Source organism: Poecilia formosa, unplaced genomic scaffold (assembly GCF_000485575.1).
Source record: "Poecilia formosa unplaced genomic scaffold, Poecilia_formosa-5.1.2 Scaffold174, whole genome shotgun sequence".
NCBI classification, from domain to species: Eukaryota; Metazoa; Chordata; class Actinopteri; order Cyprinodontiformes; family Poeciliidae; genus Poecilia; species Poecilia formosa.
The window spans coordinates 1,882-25,759 of NW_006800113.1; the positions used below are offsets into that span (position 1 = coordinate 1,882).

Genomic DNA, 23,878 nt, shown 5'->3' on the forward strand with positions numbered 1-23,878 from the left:
TTGAAATGCGAATATGCCTGGTATGAAAATTTATGAGGTCAGAATATATAGATATTCTGATCCACACACTGCTGCTACATCTCAGATTCCTCTCCTCTCAGGGAAACCTCTGTTTGTCAGAAAGAATCTGATTTTTTATTTATTTTTTTCTTAAATAAATCATAGCTGCCTCTTTATCTTATTTCTGTTTTTACGGAACGTCTGATCCAACATTGTTTGGAATCTGTCATCATCAAGCAAACCTGCAACATTTAAAGCACAACTTCTGCTCTGTGTGCTGCCTGATTACTCTGTTTTCTTCTTTTCATTCTTTTTCAATCAGACTGCTTAAACACAGACTGCCAGAAGCTGCTTTGATCTAAACCTTGCAGCCATTCTCTTTTTGGGGATATGTTTGAAGCATTACTGATGCTTTTTTTGAATCTTTGTTGTGTGTTTGTTTCGTTTTACTGACCGAAGGCGATGCAAAAAACAAAAATTATCATTTATGCTCAAACACAATATTTAGGAGCTCTGTGCTGCCCCCTGCAGGACAATCCGGGAGCACCTCGGAGAGCAGGAAGTTTCCATCTCTCTGACCATCGACTCCTTGGAGGAGAGCGACTTCGGCAACTACTCCTGCTACGTGGAGAACAGCAACGGGCGGCGGCAAGCAAACGTCAAACTCATCAAGAAGGGTGAGCCGAAACATCTGGAGCGTCATTTTTTATTTTTTTTAAACATAAATCAAACAAATGAGAAGACAGGCTTGATAGTTAGTGCTGTGGGAACTGACGATTTGTTTCCTGCCTTATTGAGAAAATAACAGGAAACTATAGCGGACAGTGCAAAAATAAAACATATTTATTCACCTCAGCTTCAAAAACCAGGCCTTTATGGTAACATTATACTTAACATACTGTCTGACCCCAACTAACACATAAAACATCACTTTGATAGCTACTTCTTTTATTTTTAACATTATTTCATGCTAATTTAAAACATGGATGCAGATTATTTTAGTGTCCTTACTTAAAATACGTTGGGGAATTTCTCTGCAGCCTTTAAGTTGTCGGTATAGAATACATTAACATAGTAAGATATTCCTCCTCTCTTTAAAGCTGGAAGCCTTGGATCTAACTTTGATGCCAGCCCAGTTCCTCTCCATTTGCTATATTAAAGGGGCTTATGCTGCATGCTGGAATCTGAAAATAAACTGCTGCAGATTAGCCTCTTCCTCGCAGGATGGAAAGACTGCAAGGAATCATCTCGTTTCTGTATTTTCTGAGTTGTTTTTTTTTTTCTTTTTTCTTTTTTTTGTGAGTGTGTGCGTTTGGTTTCGGTGCATTTTTTAAGACTGCTCAGTGTTTACATCACTTTTAAAAAGGCATCACAGTGTCTTCGGCTCTTGAAGCTCAAAGTGAATGTGATTATTTCGCTCGTTTGATTTGACATGCTTTTGGATCCCTCACACGGAAAACGCAAACATCGCCAGCAGCAGCGCACAAAGCCTGACTCTCAAGTCCTGATCCCCTCATAATGCAAGCAACATTAGCATATAGCGCTATGCTAGTTTTCAGATCCATTGAACTTTTTTCAAATTCTGTCTTCAGTGTAAATATTGTATGATTTCACATGGCACATTAGCACAAAGTGGTGCCTTAAGTGTGTGATGGACATATTTCAACTGAGGGGCTTCAATTTGTATTCAACCCCCTTTATTCTGATACCCCAAAGAAAATTAGGGTATAGTTGGTGTTTGAACTATTAAAATAGGCAGATATAGGCTTTTTTAGGAGGTCCCAAGTATTTTAGCTGTTAGCAGGTGGGTGTGGTCTGTATCACCATGGTTACCAGGGTCAACCTGTCAATAGGACAAGTAACAGATGTACTGGGATGTCTGAAAATGAATAGAGTCAAAGTATGTGTAAACTTTGAAGAAGTCCTTTGCAGTTAGAGGTTGCAAAGGACTTGAGACTTTGGAGAAAATTTGCAATCCAGCAAGACAACAATCCGAAACATTTAGCCACAGCTACATGGTTTAGATTTAAGCACTTTGATGTGTTGGCCTGATCAGCCCTAACATATACCGTTATTGACTACTTTGTGTTGTTCAATCCCAATAAAATATATTTGTGTTCATGGTTTATAAGGGAGGGGTTAATACTAATTGTACAGCGCTTTCCTAATTTTTTGGACTGTTCTTCATCATTTCATGCTTCCCCCTTGTCAGAGAGAAGCAGAAAAAGAGGGAGAGGAAGTAATGAATAGCCCTCTTCCATGCGGCTCAATCATATCCAGTCTTTTAGTCGTTGGGAGCTAATTTGTCTTAATCTGTCCCTCTGCAGCGTTGCTACAATATGGATTCCAGGCAGGGAGGAATTTTCCTCCTCCACTGTAATCTTTGCAGCTTGAAAAGCAGCTGGCTCCATATGAGGTCCACACAGTGGAGCCGAGAATCAGGCTGCGCAAAAAGGCAGGCGGACGGAGGGAGAGGTGGAGAGGACATTGAATTAAATATGTGGTAGGAGTGGAGTTTTTAGCAATGCTCGTTAGCCGCAGCGCCTCGCTCTGAGAAATCAAGCAAATCAGGATGATTGCCAGGACCGAGAGGAGATCCAGCTGAGCCCAGAGGAGGATGGTGAAACCTGTAGTCACGCTGCCTCGAGTTTGTTTGCTTTTTCTCTGTCTTTTTTTTTTTTTGAACTTACGCACTCAAATGCCCATTGGTGAGTTCAGATGGCTGAAGGTCATCAACAGACAGGCGTGATGAGGCGGAGCAGGCCATGCTCGTTAGCTTTCAGGAACATCATCCCTCATCATGGGAGCTGTCAGCTTGAAATCCACTGCAGGGAGGCGAGCATCGCTCACCACAAAGAGGTTAAACGCGCACCAGTGATGGATCGCGACGCATGGGAGAGTCCTCTCCGTCCGTGGTTAGACGTATATGCAGCGCCGCGGTCAGCCAGGGAATCTGTGAGGCGTGGCTGGGAGGAAAAGTTGAACCGGAATGTCATCAGACAAAAGTAAGAAGATCTGAAAGAGAGTCATGATCAAACCTGTCAGAAATGCAGCAATCAGATTTCGATTTCCAGTTTTGACCTGCCAGTAGCACTTTTAGCGAATTTCGATCTCTATTTCAGACCATGAGCGTTCAAAGCCGGTGTTGCCAGCATGGCCTCTTTGTTTAATTAAAGAGTATTCAAACTTCTACATGAGAAAAAAAAAAGCAAAAAGCAGCAATGAATTTGAAATCTTTTCAAATCCTTTCGATACGTCTTACCACCCAGACTCATACGCCTTTACCGTACCTTAAGAGTGAGGAAGCCTCCACAATGCTGATTAACTTTTGAGCCTGATGTGTAATTTCTTGTGGGAGTAAATGTGGTTTGAATTTTTGATTTTCCGACTGAACGGTCAGGAGCGTTTGAGTTGAAAATTGTCCGATTTAGCAACCAGACCATATCTGGGTGCCTCTCTACAAACACTGACCACACCGTCTCCTATCGTTGTTAAAGGCATCACCGACATAATCTAAAGTAATGTACTATAAAACCAAGAGAAGATCTCTGAAGATCTGTTTCACTTCTTCATGAGGTCCTGCCAAGCTGCTCCGATCCGTCAGGTGATTCAGCAACCACCTGAGCGCTTTGCCGTTTTCACAGCTTTACACACACGCGCAACCAATCTTCATAAGCTTGGCAGCGCAATCTGTCACGTGCCATTGTCGCACCGGTTGCCCCGGCGCGAGTTTTTTTTATTATCCGAGTCGAGCCAGGAGGCTTTAAATGACAGGCATAGGAGCAGCTTTCTGCTTTCATTCGGCTCTGAGTTATGTGGCATCCGAATCCAATCAAGCCAGAATGAGCAATGTTGGAAAGATGGAGAGGGGAAACAAGAAAAACTGACACAAACACAGAGTGAAGGGGGTTGCGGCCCCGGTCGATGCATAAAAAACACTTTCACAAACACGGAGTCCTTCCCCATTAGCCGCTGGCGCCTTTCTTATCCGTCATGATGGCATCGTGTGTTACCTTTACATCGATTACGTTTGGATCCGCAGCTGTCGGATGCAAATGCGCTTGTCTAAAGGAGCAGAGAGAAACCATCAGGTGGAGGAAACGACTGAGAGGAGAGGCTGTTGGATCTCAAAGAAGAAAACTTTATTTTCAGCTTAAAGAGAATAAAGAGAGTGTGTTCACGCCGTTCAAGCAAACTTGAGGAGAGCATGTAAAGGGGAAGCTTTAATTGTCAGAAATAAAAGGTATCAGTTATTTCTTCAGTGGCTTTATTTTGTTATTTAAGAGGCTGGTAGACTTGAGCAACTTGATCCAAGGATCAGGAATGGGAAATTGAGTGCACATTTTCAATCCAGCCAGATTTTTAGGTTTAGATTTTAAACCTGTCCTACAGAGACTCCAAAGCTGAGTCAATGTTGCAATACCGCTATTATTTTTTGCACAACTTAAGCGTCTCTTATGTTCTTTGATTATGGTTCTGATGGTTTTCAGAGTTTCTGAGCAGTAAAAAAATGTTCAGTAAGTGACTGAAAATAATTGGACGATTTAGGATGACACTTTGAGCTTTGAGCTTACAGGAGAACAGAGCTAAATCCCCACCGAGATCAACACAAAAACATGATGCGAATCTGTTATTTTTTAAGAAGAAATTGTATGTGGAATTAAATCAAAAGCTCAAGGTTTGCCTATTAAAAATTGGAGACTTTTCAACATTTTTAAGCTACACTGAGAAGCTATAAACTAAGGGCAGTGCGTTCACTTTCCTGTCACTTTCCTCATTTTCTTTTCTCTCCTTAAGTTCTTCTTGCACTCACTGATGACAAATACTGACACACAACACAAACACATTTTCTGCCTACTTTTATGCTTCATTCAGAGTTAATCACATGGCCAAAAATGAGAAGAAAAAAAAAAACTGAAGAAAAGAAAACTGTAAAACTTGCATCTTCAGAAAGAAATAAAATGTTACTGATAAAGACATTTAAGATCAATTAAATTATTTTAAAAGCATAAGCTTTTCTTTCCTTCTTTCTTTGTGTTACTTTGCTTTAAATACTCAAATATTGTTTTGTTTTTTTGTTTGTTTTTTGGAAATACCAACATAGAAGTGTTTTTCTCTACCAGCTGAGCTGATGTACACAGTGGAGCTGGCTGGAGGTCTGGGGGCCATCCTGCTGCTGCTGATCTGCCTGGTGACCCTCTACAAGTGCTACAGGATCGAGCTCATGCTCTTCTATAGGAACCACTTTGGCAGTGAGGACATTGATGGAGGTAAGATACACACGCCATCACCTGTGTGATTTCTAAAAGCCCCTCGCGTTGCTATAAAACCACTTTCCCTTCCCAAAAACAGGAACCGAATCCCAGTCGTGACCAGTGTCGGAGATGCTCCGACGCGCAGATTTATTTTTATTTAGAAAGCACCTGGGCTATTTATCAAGTCATAAAGCCGCAGGTGGCTCCATTTTTATGCAAATGCGGCTTGAGCTCGAATGACTCATTGGCTCCAACTGAAAAGCCTTGCATAATTTCATCTAGTTCTCGGGTTTAGGGAATCTTCTTCACCTTCTCCCGCTGGAGCGGTTAAATAAAAACTGCTAAATATTCACTGTGCTGTCCCCCGAAGAGCAGGAAGCAACTCGCCAACCACCGACTGATACAGAATAAAGCCTCGGTTTTCAGCGTACGCACGTCGTGTTACTTGAATAATGTTAACAGCTGCAGATTTTCTTAAGAAAAACAAACTGAGCGGCTTACACGGTCGCACAAAATGAAGGATTCTTAAAAAAAAAAAAATGAAGGTTTGGGGGGCAATATATTGTGCTAAACACTCACTATAAAGCAAATCAAAACACTACCCCTGTGCCAGACAAAAACATCAACTCTCAGACCTCATCAGCAGTGGCAAAATGAAAAAAAATAAACTTTGATTGGACCTGGTGGATGAGTCTTAGCTTGAGAATGCATCAAACTGAGACAAGGAGCAAGTTTTAATTTGATTCCCCTGTAATGAGTCTCTGTAGGACCAGCACAGCAATGAATTCAGGAGGAATGAGATTAGCTCGGAGAGGCTGCAGGGTTTTTGCAAAGTGGGGGAGAAGAAGCAGCTGGAGAGTTACATTTGATAAGAGGGAGAAATATTTGTGACAGTTTATTGAACACCGTTACCTCTGGCTTTGTTGGAACCCCAAAAAGAAGAATTTTGGCCGTTGAACCCGAAGCCAAACAGTTGTCGTCTTTAATTGGGCTACAAGAGCGAGTGCTAGGAGAGAGAGAGAGAGAGATAAAGAGAGAAAGATTATCAATTTATTCCTTAGAAGAAGGGGATCAGGTCCAATGTCGCACGGCACTCCAGAGATCCCTGCGCCGTGGTCTGATGGATCTCCACTCTGCCTGCCACCTCAGAGTAGCAGTTTCCTGTAGATAAGTGCAAATGATTAAACGGGACTGTTTAGTCTCTCAGCGTAGATAAGGAACCAAGATCCCATCTACACTGGGATGAACTTTTTCACATTTTATCACATTACAATTAAAACGTATTTGCCAAGATTTTAATCTGGTTGAGATACATGAAGTGAAATGAAAATGATGATATAGATTGAATGTGAACATACATTTCTAATTCTAACTCTGACTCAAACAGGGGTCATTGTGATGCTTTTTGTAGGGTTGAAATGATTAAGTGGATTAATCGTGATCGATCGATTATTGAAGCAATCGTCAACTAACTTAGCAATTGATTAATAATAATCAAAGTAATAATCAATTAATCGGTTACTAAAATAATCCTTAGTTGCTGCTCTAACATTGTATGAAAATGCTTAATCGGTTAAAGGAAAAGTCTGTAATCCATTTTTTTTTTTATCCGATTAATCAATTAATCGTTAGAATAGTCTAGGGATTAACCGATTACTGAAATAATTGTTAGTTTCAGCCCTGCTCTGATGTTCTCCAACAAACCTCAGAAGCCTTCATAGAGTACTACAACTCGATGTGGAAAACCTCAAGACAAGAGCACTTATGCAACGCACCGTGGCATCTGCTAAACGGATACATATAAGATATATTTGCTCAGACTGGTACTCCTCATCAATAAAGGCTTCGAGCCAGTGCACAGAGATGTGGTTTTCTCCTGCAGAGCCCCACACGAGCTGCCAAGAAAGTGCCAGCATTTGATCGTGGCCACTCCAAGCACTAATTGAACGCCCTCCTCTGCCAGATGTAAAATTGTAAGCTGCGCGCAACAATAGGATGGACTGTCAGCTATTTGTCAGCGATGCAATTTAGTTAAAGAGCGCTCACTTGTCACATTGTGTGGGTGTCACCAGAATCAATAATAGGCTTCATGATGACAACAGGCGAGCTGGGCTTGACAAAGAGGTGGGAGCTCATCAACACTGCGCCATAAATACGAATGTCATCGTTGTCAAGGCAGCGAGGACTGATGAGGCTCCCTCGGTGTTAAGTACAGTTTGGAGATGCAAAGCGCTAATAGTTTTGTTGCACACATGGCGACTCTAATGCATATTAGATGTGCGTATGCCGCTGCTTATTGTCCGCGAGGAAAAGTTTGGAACAGCTGACTGTGGCTCCTAGATGTGGAGTTATAGAGTTTTATACCATTTTTTTAAGGCTGGTTGGAATTCTGTAATAAAACCTGATTTGTCTGAGCTTTAAACAAGAACTAATATGCTACACTTTTCTATTTAATGTTTGAAAGTGGTTAAGCTGATTTAGAACTCATACTTGTGTGATGAATGGCTGAGCTGCTACTCCTTTGATATGTTCAAAGGACATGTAGACATGGAGTCTTCAAGTCTGCAAGAAAAGTAGGGACATTTGAAGTGAAAAATGATTAAAAGCCATATTTATCCCAGTCCCTTTGATTTATAGGTTTGCTATGATATCAGACTTTGAATGATTTAGTTTAAAAAAAAAAAAGAAACAGAAGTCTTGCAAGGGAGTGTTGCAGCAGAAATTTACGCCCTCGACTCTCCTGACACGTTTCACAGGAAGTTCAAGAGTTCTCCGTTTAACTGTGGGCCGTCTGCGCACGTGCACGCACCTGAAGCGCACGTGCGGCGCGTCAGAGATACGTGGGCTTTTGGTTTTGTAGGTAGATCCCACACCTTTCTCTCATAGTGACTTCTCAAGATGCTGGAGGGGAATTAGAGAAGGAGGAGGAGGGGGTCAGGCTTTCTCTCCTCTCTGTTTTTCTCTACCGATGAGTGAATCACCTCCACTAAAATAGCCCTTGATCTGCCTACACAGCATTTGTTTAAATGCTAGCAGAGAAAAAACAGAGACAGAGATTTATGCCTTGGAGTTAGTTATACTAAGTGAGGTTACATTTCAATTATTTTTACATGTCCCCGGTGCTGTAAAATGAATTGCACGTTATAAAAACAAGATAGATTCATTACGGGGCGTCATGTAAGAGTGGTGTGCACTTGCCAAATATCAAGATTACCCTCTGGGAAGTGAGTGAATCTTGTTGACAATCTCACAGCTCCTGAGAGAGGCTCAAGTGTAAAATGGAAAGGATATTAACGGAGGCGAAATGGAAATGCTGCTCTGAACACGCTCCATCCGAACGAGACGTGTATGTGGCTTGTGCAATAAAGCGGCAGAACAAGAGTCGAAATGAAGACGGGATCTTTGAGCTCCGAAATCTGCTCTTATCTTCTAAGATTTTACCTCTGGAAGGATTTCCTACGGCTTGGTTTGGGTGTGACAGGTGTAAATATCAGTGAGGGCACACTTTTGAAAAAAAAAATAAAAAATCATGACGATTATAATCCAAAAGCCACTTTCTGTCTGTATTCAAACACAGAGGTCGATGAATTCAATGGGTTTTTTCTCTTTTATCTTTTTAAAATGGTGTTATAACACTTTTTTTTTCTTTTCTGGTATGTGAATCACTCCATTTCAAAAGCCAAACCGAATAAAATCTTCATGACTGTTGTTGCAATATTTAATGTCTTTAACATGTTAAATAAATGAGACCAAAATCAAACTTTTTGGCCTAGATTATAAGTATTATCTGTAGCACAGAACTGTTCAAGTGTGTGCGCTTGCAGAATCTCACAAATCAAACATTTCTTTTACAAAATAAACATTAAATGTACACATTTCCAAAGCGTTTCTTGCTTATTTACAAACCACGTCGAAACCAGTGAGCAGGTTTAGGGTTGCGGCAGACACGCTCCAAGTGATTTGGTTGTTTTGCCGTGGAGTCAGAAGCCATTATCTCCGTTCCAATAGAAGCCCTGGGATATCTCCCCGTCTTCCGTTCTCCTGATTTATTTTTTTACTGTTGTGCTTTAAGCTTAAGAAGACACATAAACTCCTCCTTCCCCGGCTCACTTTCCATCTCCCAGCTCACTACTTTCAGATCCATCATCAATCTCCGCTTTCACGTGGGTGATGGAGCAGCGCCACGCGACGGCGGGGCTGAGCAGGCGGAGCCGGGCGTTTAGCTCTAATTTGTTTTTGCCTGCAGAGGGCACAATAGCCATCAAGGTAACATAATTTGTCAGTTGGGTCTGAGCTGTAATGAAAAGAGCTCGGATGGGCAGAGGTGCCCAGAGGTCAGCGGGATGGAGGCGCCCTGTCTCGATGAAAAACTCCCCGTGAATGATAGAGCTGTCTGCACCCGTATGAAAACAGATTATGAGCGTCTGAGGTGGAACAGAGTGTATTTATGGCGCAGTTTGAGTTGTATAAAAGCAATGATGGTTTGTATAACTCACTGATTTAAGCTGCCACTGATGGTTTCACGTCCATCTGCTTGCAGAAAACAAAGACTATGACGCTTACCTGTCCTACACCAAAGTGGACCCGGACCAGTGGAGCCAGGAGACCAGAGAGGAGGAGCGCTTTGCCCTGGAGATCCTCCCTGACGTCCTGGAGAAGCATTATGGGTATAAACTCTTCATTCCAGACAGGGACTTGATCCCCACAGGAAGTAAGCTCTCTCTCATGGCGATGTCAAGTTGTGTCCTATGTCTTGTGGCTTGGTGTTGCTCGTGTAGCTGTTGTCGGTGCGGTGGCGATGCCGTGTTTTGTTGGCTTCTTGTTATGCGTTTGTGCCGTTGCATAACAAAGACATGAAGGAGCACCATCGGTTTTTCATTTCTGATCATCCCGAATTTTTTATTTTTTTTTCCTAACCACGAGCCCGACTGAGGTGGATCAGTTTTTTTGTTTCTAGGAGTGTTAAAACCTGATGAGGTCTGAATTTGACCATTTTTACAGAAACAAAAGAGACAGCTACCTGAGAAGTTACTTTTCAGTTTGCAAAAAAGACAAAATATAACTTTTAAATGCATGCTTCCCAAATTACACCTTGTAATCCCAGGTCTAAGACTGGAATTACAATAATCCAGGTTTAAGGATAAGAAAATACATCTAAAAGATTATCTTTTAAAATTATGTAAACTTAGTACGTTTCCATTGAACATTGGATCCTCATGGATAAAAATAAAGTTAGGCAGACTATTTTTAATTTCTAAATTAGATGTTTTTATCTTTTTTAACAAGTTTTTATATTAGATGTTGATAAAAAGTAGGAGCTTAAACCATGAACATTTTCATCTTTTTTTTTTCAATATTTAAGAATTCTGATGTAGAAACATAAACTTGAAGTTTGAAAAAGTATTTTTCATTTTACTTTTGTTTGATTTCACGTTATTTTGATATGTTATCTTTTTTTAGCTTAATTTAATGGTTTTATTATTGTTTTATTTTGTTTAATCTTTCACATGCATATTTTCTGTATATTGAACAATATTTAAATCTTCCTTAGAGTCTTATGAGTCTTGGATATATATATTTTTCCCTCTTTCACACACACAAGATTTGAAATTACATTTTAAGAAAGAGACCCCAACTGCCCAATATACATTTTGTGTTAGTATGTTAGCATGAAAATCTTTAATTTAATGAGTTTTATTAATTAATTTCAACAAAAATACAAAATGCAACTGCAGTGGTTTACAAAAACAACACTTTATTGCACATGTTTGAATTTATGAATCATTTATTATCCACACAGAGTAAAATTTTACATTCAGGCTTAAATACATACATACATCTCTTGTAATTTTAGATAACTGTCTATTTGCAAGTTTCAGACAAAACACTTGTTGCCATCAACAAGCTGTTCTGGCTGGACTTCTTCTTGGCAGAATTGATGGAGCTCATTTAAATGTGTTGGTTTCCTGCCACTGATTCTGCTTGCAAGCATATTTTCAATATGCCTGAGGTCATGGGTCATCCACAAACCTTAGCACCATCCCCACTTTTGCAGTCCAATTTCATTTACTAGTTTGTTTTTACAGAGAGAGGCGTATTTGGAGTCAACGAATGCCAAATAGTTAAACATTTGTTGGCTTTTTAGTTGCTTAAAACCAAAGAATATTGCACTGGGTTCAAAATGCACGCGTAAAACAAACCTCATTAAGCTCCAACAAGATGAAATTAATAAAAGCAAATAAGGAAGCAATAAACTCAAATGTTTTCTAAATTCATTGAGGTTTTGTTGTGCACTTATTTCACTCCGAATGGTTAAAAAGAACAGAAATGCTGCTTGTGTATGAAAACCTCTAAGCCCAATTATGCATCATAAATCAACTTTTGTGCGCACACTATAAATATCTGCAATCCGAAGAATAAAAAATAATCACCAAATGCTTCACCTGAAGTAGAAGACCAATTAAAAAGCAATGGAATATATAAAAAGCATGCGGCATGCAGCATTTCCAACGTGTTGCACCCAAAGTAACCTTCATTGCCTTTCAAACACAATCAGCAGAAGGTACAGTCCTGCTGATTAGAGTCCATATTCCAGATCCAGCTCTGCAAAGACTCTGCCTCTGCATGCTGCTGTGTAATGGTGTCAGCTGCACATTACAGAATCTCTTTATGCATGGATATTAGTGCATGTTTTACCACAGCATATTCCTAATGGAGCATCTCTCCATGCCCCGTGCTTATCTTTGATTAACTCAATACACAGATGAGTTTGATAATATCATTATGCTGTTAGCCTCCATTTCAATACTTGCATCTGCCTGTCTTCCCCGCACATGCCGCCATTACTAATTACGCGTTCCGTCAGTGGCTTTGTGCCAGGGTTATAAACTGAATCTGTTTCTGTGATGCTGTGCTCGCAAACTGGTGGGAGGGGGGAAGGTTTGGGACTGCTGTAATATGGGAAAAATGGCATAAAAATGCAAGGACGGAGAGGAATCTCAACCACAGCTTGCCACCATTTCAGCCCGGTGGTGCTGCTGCTTTCTGCTTTATTGTTGCTACGCATAAACATTCGACTCCCAGTGGGAGCGTATTAGCATCCGAACAGTTCATATAACACAGTATAAGGCAGAGTTATGCATAAACAGAGTTTGTGCCTTTTGGGGGTTCGCCGTGTGTCAGCAACCCTTCTGAGTTTTGTTTTAGTGGCATGTCAACTCTGAGGACAATTCAACATTTGGATCCCATGTGCGGTGGATCTAAAAAGTCTCCACACCCCTGGTAAATTGCCAATCTTGAAACCAGAAGTTTTTCCACATGTAACGTCACATTTGTCCTGTACAATTCAGGCGAAAACACATTTATTAGAGGAAACATTAAAAGAAACATCCATAGCCTCCACTTTTTTTCCCATTCATTCTTTCTGAGTTCACACCTGACATCAGTAATAGTTAAAAAGAAAATTGACTATATGAAAATGTTTGATTTTCCAGCTGCTCTTCCCTTTTCTAGAGTATATGTGGAAGATGCTTTGGAGTTATTAATTATGGTCGCAATTTCTTTGCATTAGAAAAACAAAAAAGATTAATTTCGCAGGGGTGTGTTCACTTTTGAGAGCCACTGTACTTCCAGCACTTTCCTGAAGCGGAAGTCCTGGCTGAACTCCTACCACCTGCATTCCTCTGCGTTTTTATGCTTCATGTCCCATATTAAACTGGAATAAACTGCGCAGTGCGATTATCAAACAATCGCCGCCGTCTATGCACCAGTGGATAAATCCAGTTTATGCCAGGGGAGAGTCCCCACATCTCCGTCACTGTTTTCACCTGCTCACGAATCTTCTGATCACCCTTTAAATGTAAATATCTATTGTTTAGGTTTCACCAATGATCATTTCCAGGATGACACAAGACTACTTAGAGGTACTTTTTCAACCCAGATTTTTTTCCCACATATGTTGACAACCAAACCTTTGGCACATGCTGTGACAGCTTTTCATTTTTATTCATTTAACAGACAGAAAACTGTGGTTTGGCCAGAAAATGTTGCTGTTTTTTATGTGACAAGCAGTTTGATGTGTGCATCACAAATCATAACCCAAACTCAATTAAACCCATACCACTTTGAGGAAACACAATATTTTAGACCTGTTGTTGGAACACTTTTAGATTGTAAAACATAAATTTGTCCTTTCTTTTGTTCATAAACCATCAAAGCCTTAACTTTATTCACCTGTAAACAATGCTTTATGTAGCTCGCAGTTCTATATCACTCTGGTGAATTATATGGATGCTTAATCATCAATATGATCAAATTTATTATGTTGTTTAATCGTAAATGAAGTTCTATAGCATTGTATTTTCAATGATTGTTTTTCTGATTCATTCCTTGCTAACTTCTTTTTATCCATCTTGTCTTTGTTTTGTTCCTCCATCTTTAATTTCCTTTTCTTCCTTTTTATTTCCTCCATTGTGTCCTTTCTTCCTCCCTTTGTTTCCTTGACACTCTTTGATTTCTTCTTCTTTTCCTTCCTCTAGTCGCTGTTTTTGTGTCCTTACTCTCTTCTTTGCATTTTTTTTTTCTTCATTTCCCCTAATCGTTTTGACCTGCACTATCTTCCTTCTTTTATCAGTTGTGGCATCCTTATCTTCCACCTTTCCTTTCACGTGTCCATCCATCTTTCCCTTCCCTCAATGTCCACAGCGGATGTTTATTTTCAGAGCTAAGATGATGAAGTGCAGAAACAATATGGGGACGTTGTGATTAAAAATGAGGGTAATCATAATTGTAATCATAAAACTTGATGCATCATCACACCCCAATGCGTTAAATGCTTTAACAATTTCTCTTTTTTTCTTTATGTGTTTTGCTAACAAAAGTTAGAGGAATTACTCTCCTGTTGTAAATTAATTGGAACTGCTTATTAAAAACTCAAAGACAACAGTGATTTTTATGAGCTATTTCACTAGAATATGATCTGTCAGATCTGAAGAGAGAAACATTGTATTCCCTTGGCTTTAGAGGGTGGAAATTTAATTTTTAAAGTTATGAATGGCTGGCAGGCGGCATCTAGAAACAGCAGATTTACAGTCAGTTAAAAAAAATCAAATCAAGCCACTCTTCATTAGCTAATGTAGAGTATCCATTAATCCTTTTTAGTTTGTTTTTTTCCCCCTCCTGATATACTACAGAGAAAACCCCAAAGTGAACTGGCTCAGACCTTGAAGTGGAGATTTGGCCTCAGGGTCCTGTTGAATTACAGCATGATGACCAATTACCAAACAGCACAGAGACTGGCTTGTCATGTTGAAGTAAAGGGCAACTTCAAACCCAAGTTTACTCTAATCGAGCTTCTCTCATTGGACAGCCTCAGGCGCAGCATGACAGAAGAGAAGCGGCTCACTCTCCGACGTATGCAGAGCGGGCCAGGGAGGGAATGTGGCGTTGGTTGGCGTAGCGACCAGCAGACACGCTGAGATATTACCAGGAAAAACGGAGTCTGGTTTTATCCCATCCACCTGCTGCCGACCCAAGCTCTTGTGGCGGCCAAGAAAGCCTAAAAGCAAGCATTAGCTGCGCGCACAGACGTTCTCTCATGCTTTCGCTTTCTCCTGACACTCGGGGCAACATGTGAAAACCAAAAACACTCAGTTTGCTGCCCGATGACGCATCCATTAGCTGAAGTGGCTCCGCAGTAGCTAATGTAAACCCACGCCGTTTTCTGCCTACGTGTGGCCGAAATCTTCAATGTCTCGGTTTTGAATGCAGAGTACAGATGCAGACTGGTTTTTTTTTTTGTTTGTTTGTTTGTTTGTTTTTTGCCACCTCTGGGGGAAAAAATAAGAACCATAAAATGCAGTAGCGTAATCTCAGTGAACGTTTTTGAAAAACTAAACCTTTAAATTGTGTATAATTGTGGATAACTACTTTGGATAATTACATATATCAAGAATTGCCCACAAAGTCACTTTAACAATTACTCATTAACTTTGGTTATTTTCTTGAAAAAAATCCATGAAATGAAATGTTGTATTTAATCTTTTCAGTGTGACTATACTATTACAGTAAATGATTGATTTATTTCAACTCCTCTTTGCAGGAGGTACTAACAACTGTGTTGTGTGTGGCTATTATTTAACACTCATTCATTTCTAAATGGTGGGATGGTTAAATCAGAGTTGTATGCTTGATAAAGTTTTGATAACTATAATGGAGTAGCCTTATAAAAACTTGAGGTGAGGCCAAAGAGAGTTCTTGTACCCTGTGTAATATTGTTTTTCACATTTGCATCAAAGTTTAGCTTTAAGTCTGTTTAGTTGATTAACAAACATAAGGAAGCAGAAATGATCAAATGCTTTTGAGTTTTCCGCCAAAGTGACGAATGTGTTTCTCTGTCTCGGTCGATCCAGCCTACATCGAGGACGTAGCGCGCTGCGTGGACCAGAGCAAGCGACTCATCATCGTCATGACACCCAGCTACGTGGTGCGGAGGGGGTGGAGCATCTTTGAACTGGAGACACGGCTACGCAACATGCTGGTGACCGGCGAGATCAAAGTCATCCTGATCGAGTGCGCCGAGCTGCGGGGCATCATGAACTACCAGGAAGTGGAGGCCCTCAAACACACCATCAAAACCCTCACCGTCATCAAGTGGCGGGGCCCCAAAAGCAACAAGCTCAACTCAAAGTTCTGGAAGCAGCTGCAGTACGAGATGCCCTTCAGGCGCACGGAGCCCATGCTCACGCACGAGCCGGCGCTGGACGTCAGCGAGCAGGGTCCCTTCGGGGAGCTGCAGACCGTCTCGGCCATCTCCATGGCGGCGGCCACTTCCACGGCCATGGCCACCGCCCATCCGGAGCTGCGCTCCTCGTTCCACAACACCTACCACACCACCATGAGGCAGAAACACTACTACCGCAGCTACGAGTACGACATACCCCCGGGGGGCACCCTGCCAGCTCTCTCGACTCTGGGGAACCAGCACACCTACTGCAACATCCCCATGACGCTCATCAACGGACAGCGGCCGCAGTCCAAGTCGCCGCGCCAGCAGAGCGTGGAGGAGGGCCACGGCAACAACGCCATGCTGCCGCTGCTTCCCAGAGAGACCAGTATATCCAGCGTAATCTGGTGACAGAGTCGGTGCCGGGAGGGTCCGGGTCCGGACGACATCCGTCACAGGGGGGACTAGCCACTGGCAGTCGGACCCCAAATCCACCAGAGCCGGACGGAGCTGAATGGCACTAAGATACTTGCTGCTGTTACATTTGCACCAGGAGACAACATGTTGGGGAGGGGCGGGAGGGACGGAACATCAGACACAGTGGACAAAACCGGAGCTGAAAAATTCTTGTATTGTTTTAGTCTAATAAGAGCTTTTATTAAAGTTGAACCACAAAAGAGGGGAAAAAAAGAAGCAAGGAGAACATTTTTTTGTATGCCTGTAAAAACACTCAAGTAACACAAGCCAACACCTGTCCTAATTTACCGCGAGAGTCGAGGAAAACAGGGTCCTGTACATACGTTTTTCTAATTCTTTGTAGCAACAGTGTTTGGGACTTGTTTCTTTATGTTTCCTTATCAGTTGGGAATCTTTATTTTCCTTGTTTGTTTTCAGTTTGTACTAAAGTGAAGCAATGGCCTGTAAGATGTGTTGGTAGAACTGTTGTTACCTTTATCCTAATTTGTTGGCTGGTGTAGTTTCTAATGCTTTTGATGGGGGTTTTTATTTCTTGGGAGGGACAGTTTAGAGTCACAGCCGTCGGGAGAAGGCTGAGATGTTATAGGTTTGGGCTTAACCAGAATATGCAAAATTTGGAGTCCAGACAACGGGACAGCACTGGCTTTTCAACTCTGATAATGAATGCTTTTGGGAAAAGAAGACTTATGGTGCTAGGCTTCACATCACTATCTCGTCACAGCGACATTTCCTTTTAAAGAGCAACCTTGCTATTTACCTTAACAGAAGATTATATCACTGAAAAGTAACTATGTGTATTATTTTATGAAAAAAAAAGAAAAGTATATTTTTGTAACTGAGGGATATTTGCTTAGAGAAGTTCTATGTATGACGTTTCTGATAGAAGCGACTGGGAAAACGGATTTAAAAAAAACAAACCGTTTTGTTATGTGGAACTGCTTAGCTCACAAAAATCACTCATTAATGTCTTTTATTGTTAGATGATACAAACATGCGAAGTCGGGGGTTTTGACATTTTGAATTCACTCACAGCTCAGCAGACTTTTTTCTATCACATTTGTTGATTTCATTGTCATTGCAGCAGCTCGCCGCCAGTTTAGTAGGGATGAATCTACCGATGATGTCAGCGCGGGTGAAGGAGAAAGCCATCGTCACTCAACCCAGTTTCCACAACAGGACCAAACAAGGCTGTCCAGGGCTAAAATCATTGTCTCAGTTATCCATTTCCTGCTAAATGAAAGCCCTGTTTGTTTCCCATCCCCTCCCCAGGTGAGTTCTACTCCCAGGGTTCTCACGTTTCCCTCCAGAAGGCGGCACTCAGTGTTCCCTAATGTACAAAACATCTACAGTGCCTTGAAAAGAGTTCACTCCCATTGAAACGTCACATTTTGGCAACCACAAATTTTTATCTTTGTATTTTTTTTTTTTATGCAATTTTATGTGAAAGAGCAACACAAAGTAGTTCAAAATTGTGACGTGGAAGGGAAAAAAAAATTCTGGATTCAGTCCCCACAGCATGATTCTGCCACCACCATGTCAGGGTATGGTCAGGGTTTTCCACCATGTAAAGTTTTGCATGTTGGTCAAAAAGAGAGCCTTCTTCTAGAAGTTTGTGGCAAACTTTAAATCGGACACCTTATGGCCTCTTTTCAACAACGCCACACAACTGATATTGTTCCAGGTAAAAGACTACAAAACCTGAGGTGCTGAACTCGAAATACAAATAGAAAAGGAATGCAAATGCATGCCACACTTTTCAAATTTTATTTGGAAAAAGAAAAGTTAAAAAACAAACATTTCCACCCTCTTCACAATTATGCAACACTATGAGTTTCAAGTTACATGAAAAGGAATTTGTGGTTGTAATATGACAAAATGTGGAAAAGACTCTTTTGCAAGGCACCGTAAAACAACTTTCAACACCAACCTCATGAAAAGTGTAAATGGCTAAATATTTACAAATTAACTTGAGATAGAGTTTAATTTAATAAACAACTAATATAAGCTAAATTGTATTTAAAACTAGTAGCATTTTAGAATGAAATCCTTCAAAATGAAATATAATGAATGACGCTAATGAAATCCTGGTTCATAGCTAATAGCAAAACAACTTTAGACCAAAGCAAAGGTAAATGGAACAGACCTCATCCACAAAAATCTGTTTACTTCCCATCCTGATCGGTACCGCTCCATCCAGTCAAGATCACGTCTCCCGTGACAACGACCCCGTTTCCTGAATCTGCCTGTGCCACATGCCATTTCAGTTCTCATAGGAACTAGCTTCAGCGTCTCAGACGATTCATTTTGTGCCATGAAATATGCAAAGTGATGAATTTGTAAGAACATAAATGAAAAACTGTCATTTCCCCTCCTCTAATGTTTTGCTTTCTAATCTTTCTGTTGTGTAAAATTTGAGAAAAGGCCTGGGTTGTTTTTTTTGTTTTGTTTTGTTTGTGTTTTTTTTTATAATTTATTGAGGTGTAAGCCAGCATATTTGCATTTGAGATTTTTTGTTTTTTGTTTTGTTTTGTTTTTTTAATCAGAGCCTTTATTTCACACTGTTCCCTCCATGGAAAAGCGAAGTACTGATGTGTTCAGGAGCATCAACTCTGAACAGAGACCTCAGATATGGCAAATGTGTAAATAAAACCTTTACAATATTCAAATGAAGACAATCGAGCCATACTCATGGAACCTGCTGGTCATTATTCACAAGGTTTCTCAGAGTGTAACCACTAATCCTCACTGGAGTCCAACTCCGACGTCTTCTTTGCTTTGAGAGGCTCTGTGAATATGACGACAATAACACTTTGGTTCATGATAAACAGAACATTTGTGGTGATGAGGCTTTGATTGGAAAGGTCATGACGTTGGTTGATATTAACGAGAATATATAGCACAGTTATTCCAGGCACTTTCATGACTTGAGACGATGTCTCTGTTTTCTGATTTATTTTCTATTATGTATCTGCAATGTTCATTAAAAGAGATACTGTTATTAATAATAAAACCACATTTATGGTGATGGCATTCCTCCGTCCTGTATGTGATGTGCTTGGACAAGAGCGGGAGTGACGTGTTCATTTGGTAAAACGAACAAAAGTAAACATCCAGCTCTCCGTGTTTATGGAGCGGCCCCGTGGACTGCTGACAACGCACCGGATCGCAGTTTTTGGTGGAGAGCCGACACAGTCCCCCCTACCAAACCCGACTGCCATAACTCTTCTGTTTCCCGAAGAAAGCCCTGAACAAAAACGATCAGTAAGTCTCCTTATTCCACTTGGGGACTGAATCAGCTCGACCTCATTTTCAGATGGGATTAAATCAGGGGAGCTGCAACGCATTGAGAAAAGCTATGAGATGCATGGTGTCCTGATTGCTGTCAAACAAACAGGCACACAGCAAGTTCTACATTAGGAAATACATTTATTTACATGTTTTATGTTCTTGTACTGATCCATAAATTTGTTTCATTCAAGATGTGATACATGCATACATGGATTTATTTTTGGTCATTTTGATGAAAATCCCAAATTCAGAACATTAGGATGTAAAAGAAAGGTATAAACAAAATGATATTTTAGTACATCCATCCATTTTCTGTACATCCTTGTCCTAGTGGGACTGGGTTTTGGACCGTGGAAGAAGCCAGAGAGAACCCAAGCATGAATAGGGAAAACATGCAAACTCCATGCAGAAAGACCCCCGGCTGGGAATTAAACCCAAGACCTTCCTGCTGCAAGGCAACAGTGCTACCAACTGCACCACTGTGCAGGTTGTACTACATCATGAAGTTCATATTTGAAGCTTCCCACTGAAGATGACTGGGACAAAAATGTGGGCCTTTTACATCAATCCAAAACTACTTGAACACTGAGTTAAACACTCAGTTGTTTGGCCCTTTTCAAGTCACCCCATACTATCTTGGTCTTGTCCAGAGAGGAGCAGCACTGCTGTCAGGTCCTACATAATGTAGCATGTGTGTTTCAGATGAATGTGCTAATTAGTGCTTGTTTAATCAATGTTAATTAGAGAGAATGCACCATGCTCTACATCAATGATTCCTCTCAACCACTAGGGGCATCCTTCGTCTTCTGAAAAGTGAGGTTTGTGCAAAACCAATGACATAACACCACAGACATAAAGCCTACAATTATATATTTGCCTTGTTTATTTTTTTTTTCCAATTTAAATTTTAGGGGAGAATGTGGCAGAGACCAGTGAAGCTGACCAATCAAGGCAAAGAAAGCATTTCTCCAAGTCCAGTTTCAGCTTTTATCTCAAAGTATTTATTGCTCTCTATTCTTTGTACCATTTATACATCTGGATGCACACAGAAAGCTGCCAGATGTTTTATTATTCGGAGCTGCTGCCATATGGTGTGTGTAAAAAGGAAGAGCTCCTAAGCTAATTTTCACTTCATTACAGTGTCACACCATAATAAGCTCCCTTAACAAAAGCAGTGGATGAGTGAAGGCATTTGCTGTGGTGAGAACAGACACACACCACAAGAACAGGTGCTTTGTATCCATACTGGTGAGGAGTATTACTCACTGTGGCAGATAAAGCAGCCATTCCTCTTGGTGTCCCACAGGGTCTTGTTATAAGCAGCCCTGTGTGACACGTCTTCCACTCTGAGAACCAGGCCAATTGTCTGCGCATGGATAGAACGAGAGAGAGCTGGGAGCGTTTGCAGAGGCAATGCAGGCAGCTGTTAACCCACTTTTGAGGTAATCCTGCACTCACCATGGTTCAGCACAACATAATTCCCTGGATCAACGATCACGCTTCACTTTCCAAAAAGTGTTCCTGCCACTATATAATATAGTGTTATATTTACTGTGTCAGCTGATCCAAATGGAAGATGAAATCTGAACTTGAAATTCAACATTTTTTCTGCTAAAATATGCAGAAAGAAACTTGGCTACGGGAGGAAATTTGCGTTAAAACGCTGCCATCTGCTGGAAGCATGTCGCAATTGACATTTGCTGAGAACAGAAGACAATATGGAACATGATGGAGGGAATAAATCCGTTTTATTACTTGTCCAAATTGCTCCAGCTAAAATCTTTTATCCTTTTAGAGCATGTAATTAGGGTGTTTCTTTGAAATAGATTAATCATTATGGATTTGGCTCTTACAATTTGCTTACACTTTTTTTTTATTTAGAAAAATATATATTCTAATGAGCCCATTGCAATGAAATTCTCACACAAAAAAAAATCCAAACAACTCTTAAGTGAATAAAGTGGAATAATACAAGGAACAAGGACTGAATATACCTCTGTTGGCGTTTGTCTCCGACAAAATTCAAAGACAAAAGTCAAAATTCTTTGGGGGAAAGAATCTGATATCTTAATTCTTAGCGTTTTGTGTGTGTGTGTGTGTGTGTGTGTGTGTGTGTGTATGTGTGTAGCTTCATGAGTTTCTCAACAAAAGTAACACAAGAAATTAAATTATAATTATGTAATTTATTTTTCTTGAAACGTTCCATAATATTCAAATATCTATACTTATCTTTCAGACTTTCGCTCAACCAGGGCCAATGGCTACTCGCGTTAGTCCGTCAGTTTGATTGAGGGAACAATCTGCCAATCACAAACACACAAGGAGCGTCGCTCCGCCAAACTCATCCAGGTGTCTTAAATTAGCAATTCCACAGTCGCGTTGGGGAGATGAAGACGGGTCAACAACTGAAGGTAGAATAAAGTGTCTTTAATGCTAAATTAATCTGTTGGCGTTCGGTGCATAAACGTCAAGTCAGAACACCGGCTTTACTGCACTTTTAGCAAGTGGTTGCCATTTATGGGAAGATATTTAAGCGTCACCTGGCGTCTATGTAGCGCTACTACATATTTGACTCATTCAATAAGAATATTTTGTACAAAGTTATTTCAGTACTGAATTTGGTAAGTGAAAACATACATATACAAAAAATCTAGTTTTTTCTGTACACCCTTGTCGCTATTGGGGTCGGGAGGGGTGCTGGCACCTATTTCCAGCAAACGTTTCGGCAAGAGTACACCCTGGACAGGTCGCCAGTCTGTCACAGGGAAACACAGACAGACAACCATACACACACACACACAAACACACTCACATCTAGGGACCAATTAACCTGACAGTCATGTTTTTGGACTGTGGGAGGAAGCCGGAGTACCCAGAGAGAACATGGAAACGCCAGGCCAGAAATCAAACCCAGGACCTTCTTGCTGCAAGGCGACTGTGCTACCAACTGTGTATCCCTACTATTAAAACTGAATTCCAAGGAATTTATTTCTAACAAACCAAATATCTTACAGCCATATCAGGAATGTCTAGATTGTTTTGTTTACTTTTTATGTACTATACAGATAAACTGAGTCGTGAATGCCTGTATGAGGTGCAGAAATACATCTGAGAAGAACCAGACGTCTTCATCAGTTTAGTTAGAGGTAAGTAAAACCACATGCAAGTTATTGCTGATCTGTATAATCCAAAATAAGCAAGTTAACCCTTTGAGAAATGCAGAAATTATTAATTTCTATATTAAGGGGGGAAAGTAATGTTAATGTAATTAATGGTGTTTTTTTTGTTTGTTAATGTTAAAAGTTGACAGGAAATTTGAGAATATGATATGAATTTCAAGTGCTTGCAGAATATGATCTGCAAGCACAGAAACATGCAAACACTCTAGGTGGTTTGGGTAAGGAAGAGCTGTGATGAATTGTATCATCATCCCTCACCTATCTTCCTACTACCCACCTATCCTCCTCTCACCCCTGCCTGGCTCTACTCCTCCTGACCTTTCAATACCCTCAGCCTTCCTATCCAGAGGTGAGGCTTGTACCCAGTCTAACTGGGCCAAATGCACAGACTCAAACCACTGTGTCAACCAAGCACCCGACAACTCTGGTGCTTGAACTTCTACAAGTACTTTTCATATCAAATTTTAAAACCATGCCATAAGCAGAACTTGAACCCTGGCACATCAGGGTCAAAGCGCAAACGCAAACCACTGTGCTAACCAAGTCACTAAAACTTCTACAAATACCACAAGGTAGATTTTGCTTGTGAAATTTTAAACCCACAGCCCAAGCAGGACTTGAACCCAGGACCAATGTGGCCAAAGCACAGACTCAAACCATTGTGCCAACAAGGCAGGCACTTGAACTTCAACAAATACCACAAATATGCATCCGGGGAGGTTTTCCATGTGAAATTTTAAAACCATGTGTTAACATGGTTAAACAAAAAAGACAAGTTTGGTTTCTATCCCGTTTATGCAGCCAATCTCTACATAGTTGATTTCACTTTAAAAGTGGTCTGTCAGTTTGTCAGTGGTTTGTCAGGGGAGACATGAAAGTTTAAAAACGGTCACATTTTTAAAGTGGAATCAAGTATGTAGAGGTGGTAGTATGTTACAGACAGCTACACATTGGTT

General features: G+C 40.7%; 1 protein-coding gene across 1 annotated transcript; it reads left to right on the forward strand.

Moving 5' to 3' along the window:
* Positions 1-508: 508 nt before the first annotated feature.
* On the forward strand, positions 509-16,659 carry LOC103147153 (interleukin-1 receptor accessory protein-like 1; the record flags this gene model as incomplete). Its single annotated transcript, XM_007565359.2, has 5 exons — positions 509-677; positions 5,124-5,270; positions 9,796-9,966; positions 13,133-13,177; positions 15,665-16,659. Coding segments are annotated over 5 exons (1,257 nt in total), but the record flags the coding sequence as incomplete, so codon positions are not given.
* Positions 16,660-23,878: the final 7,219 nt, after the last annotated feature.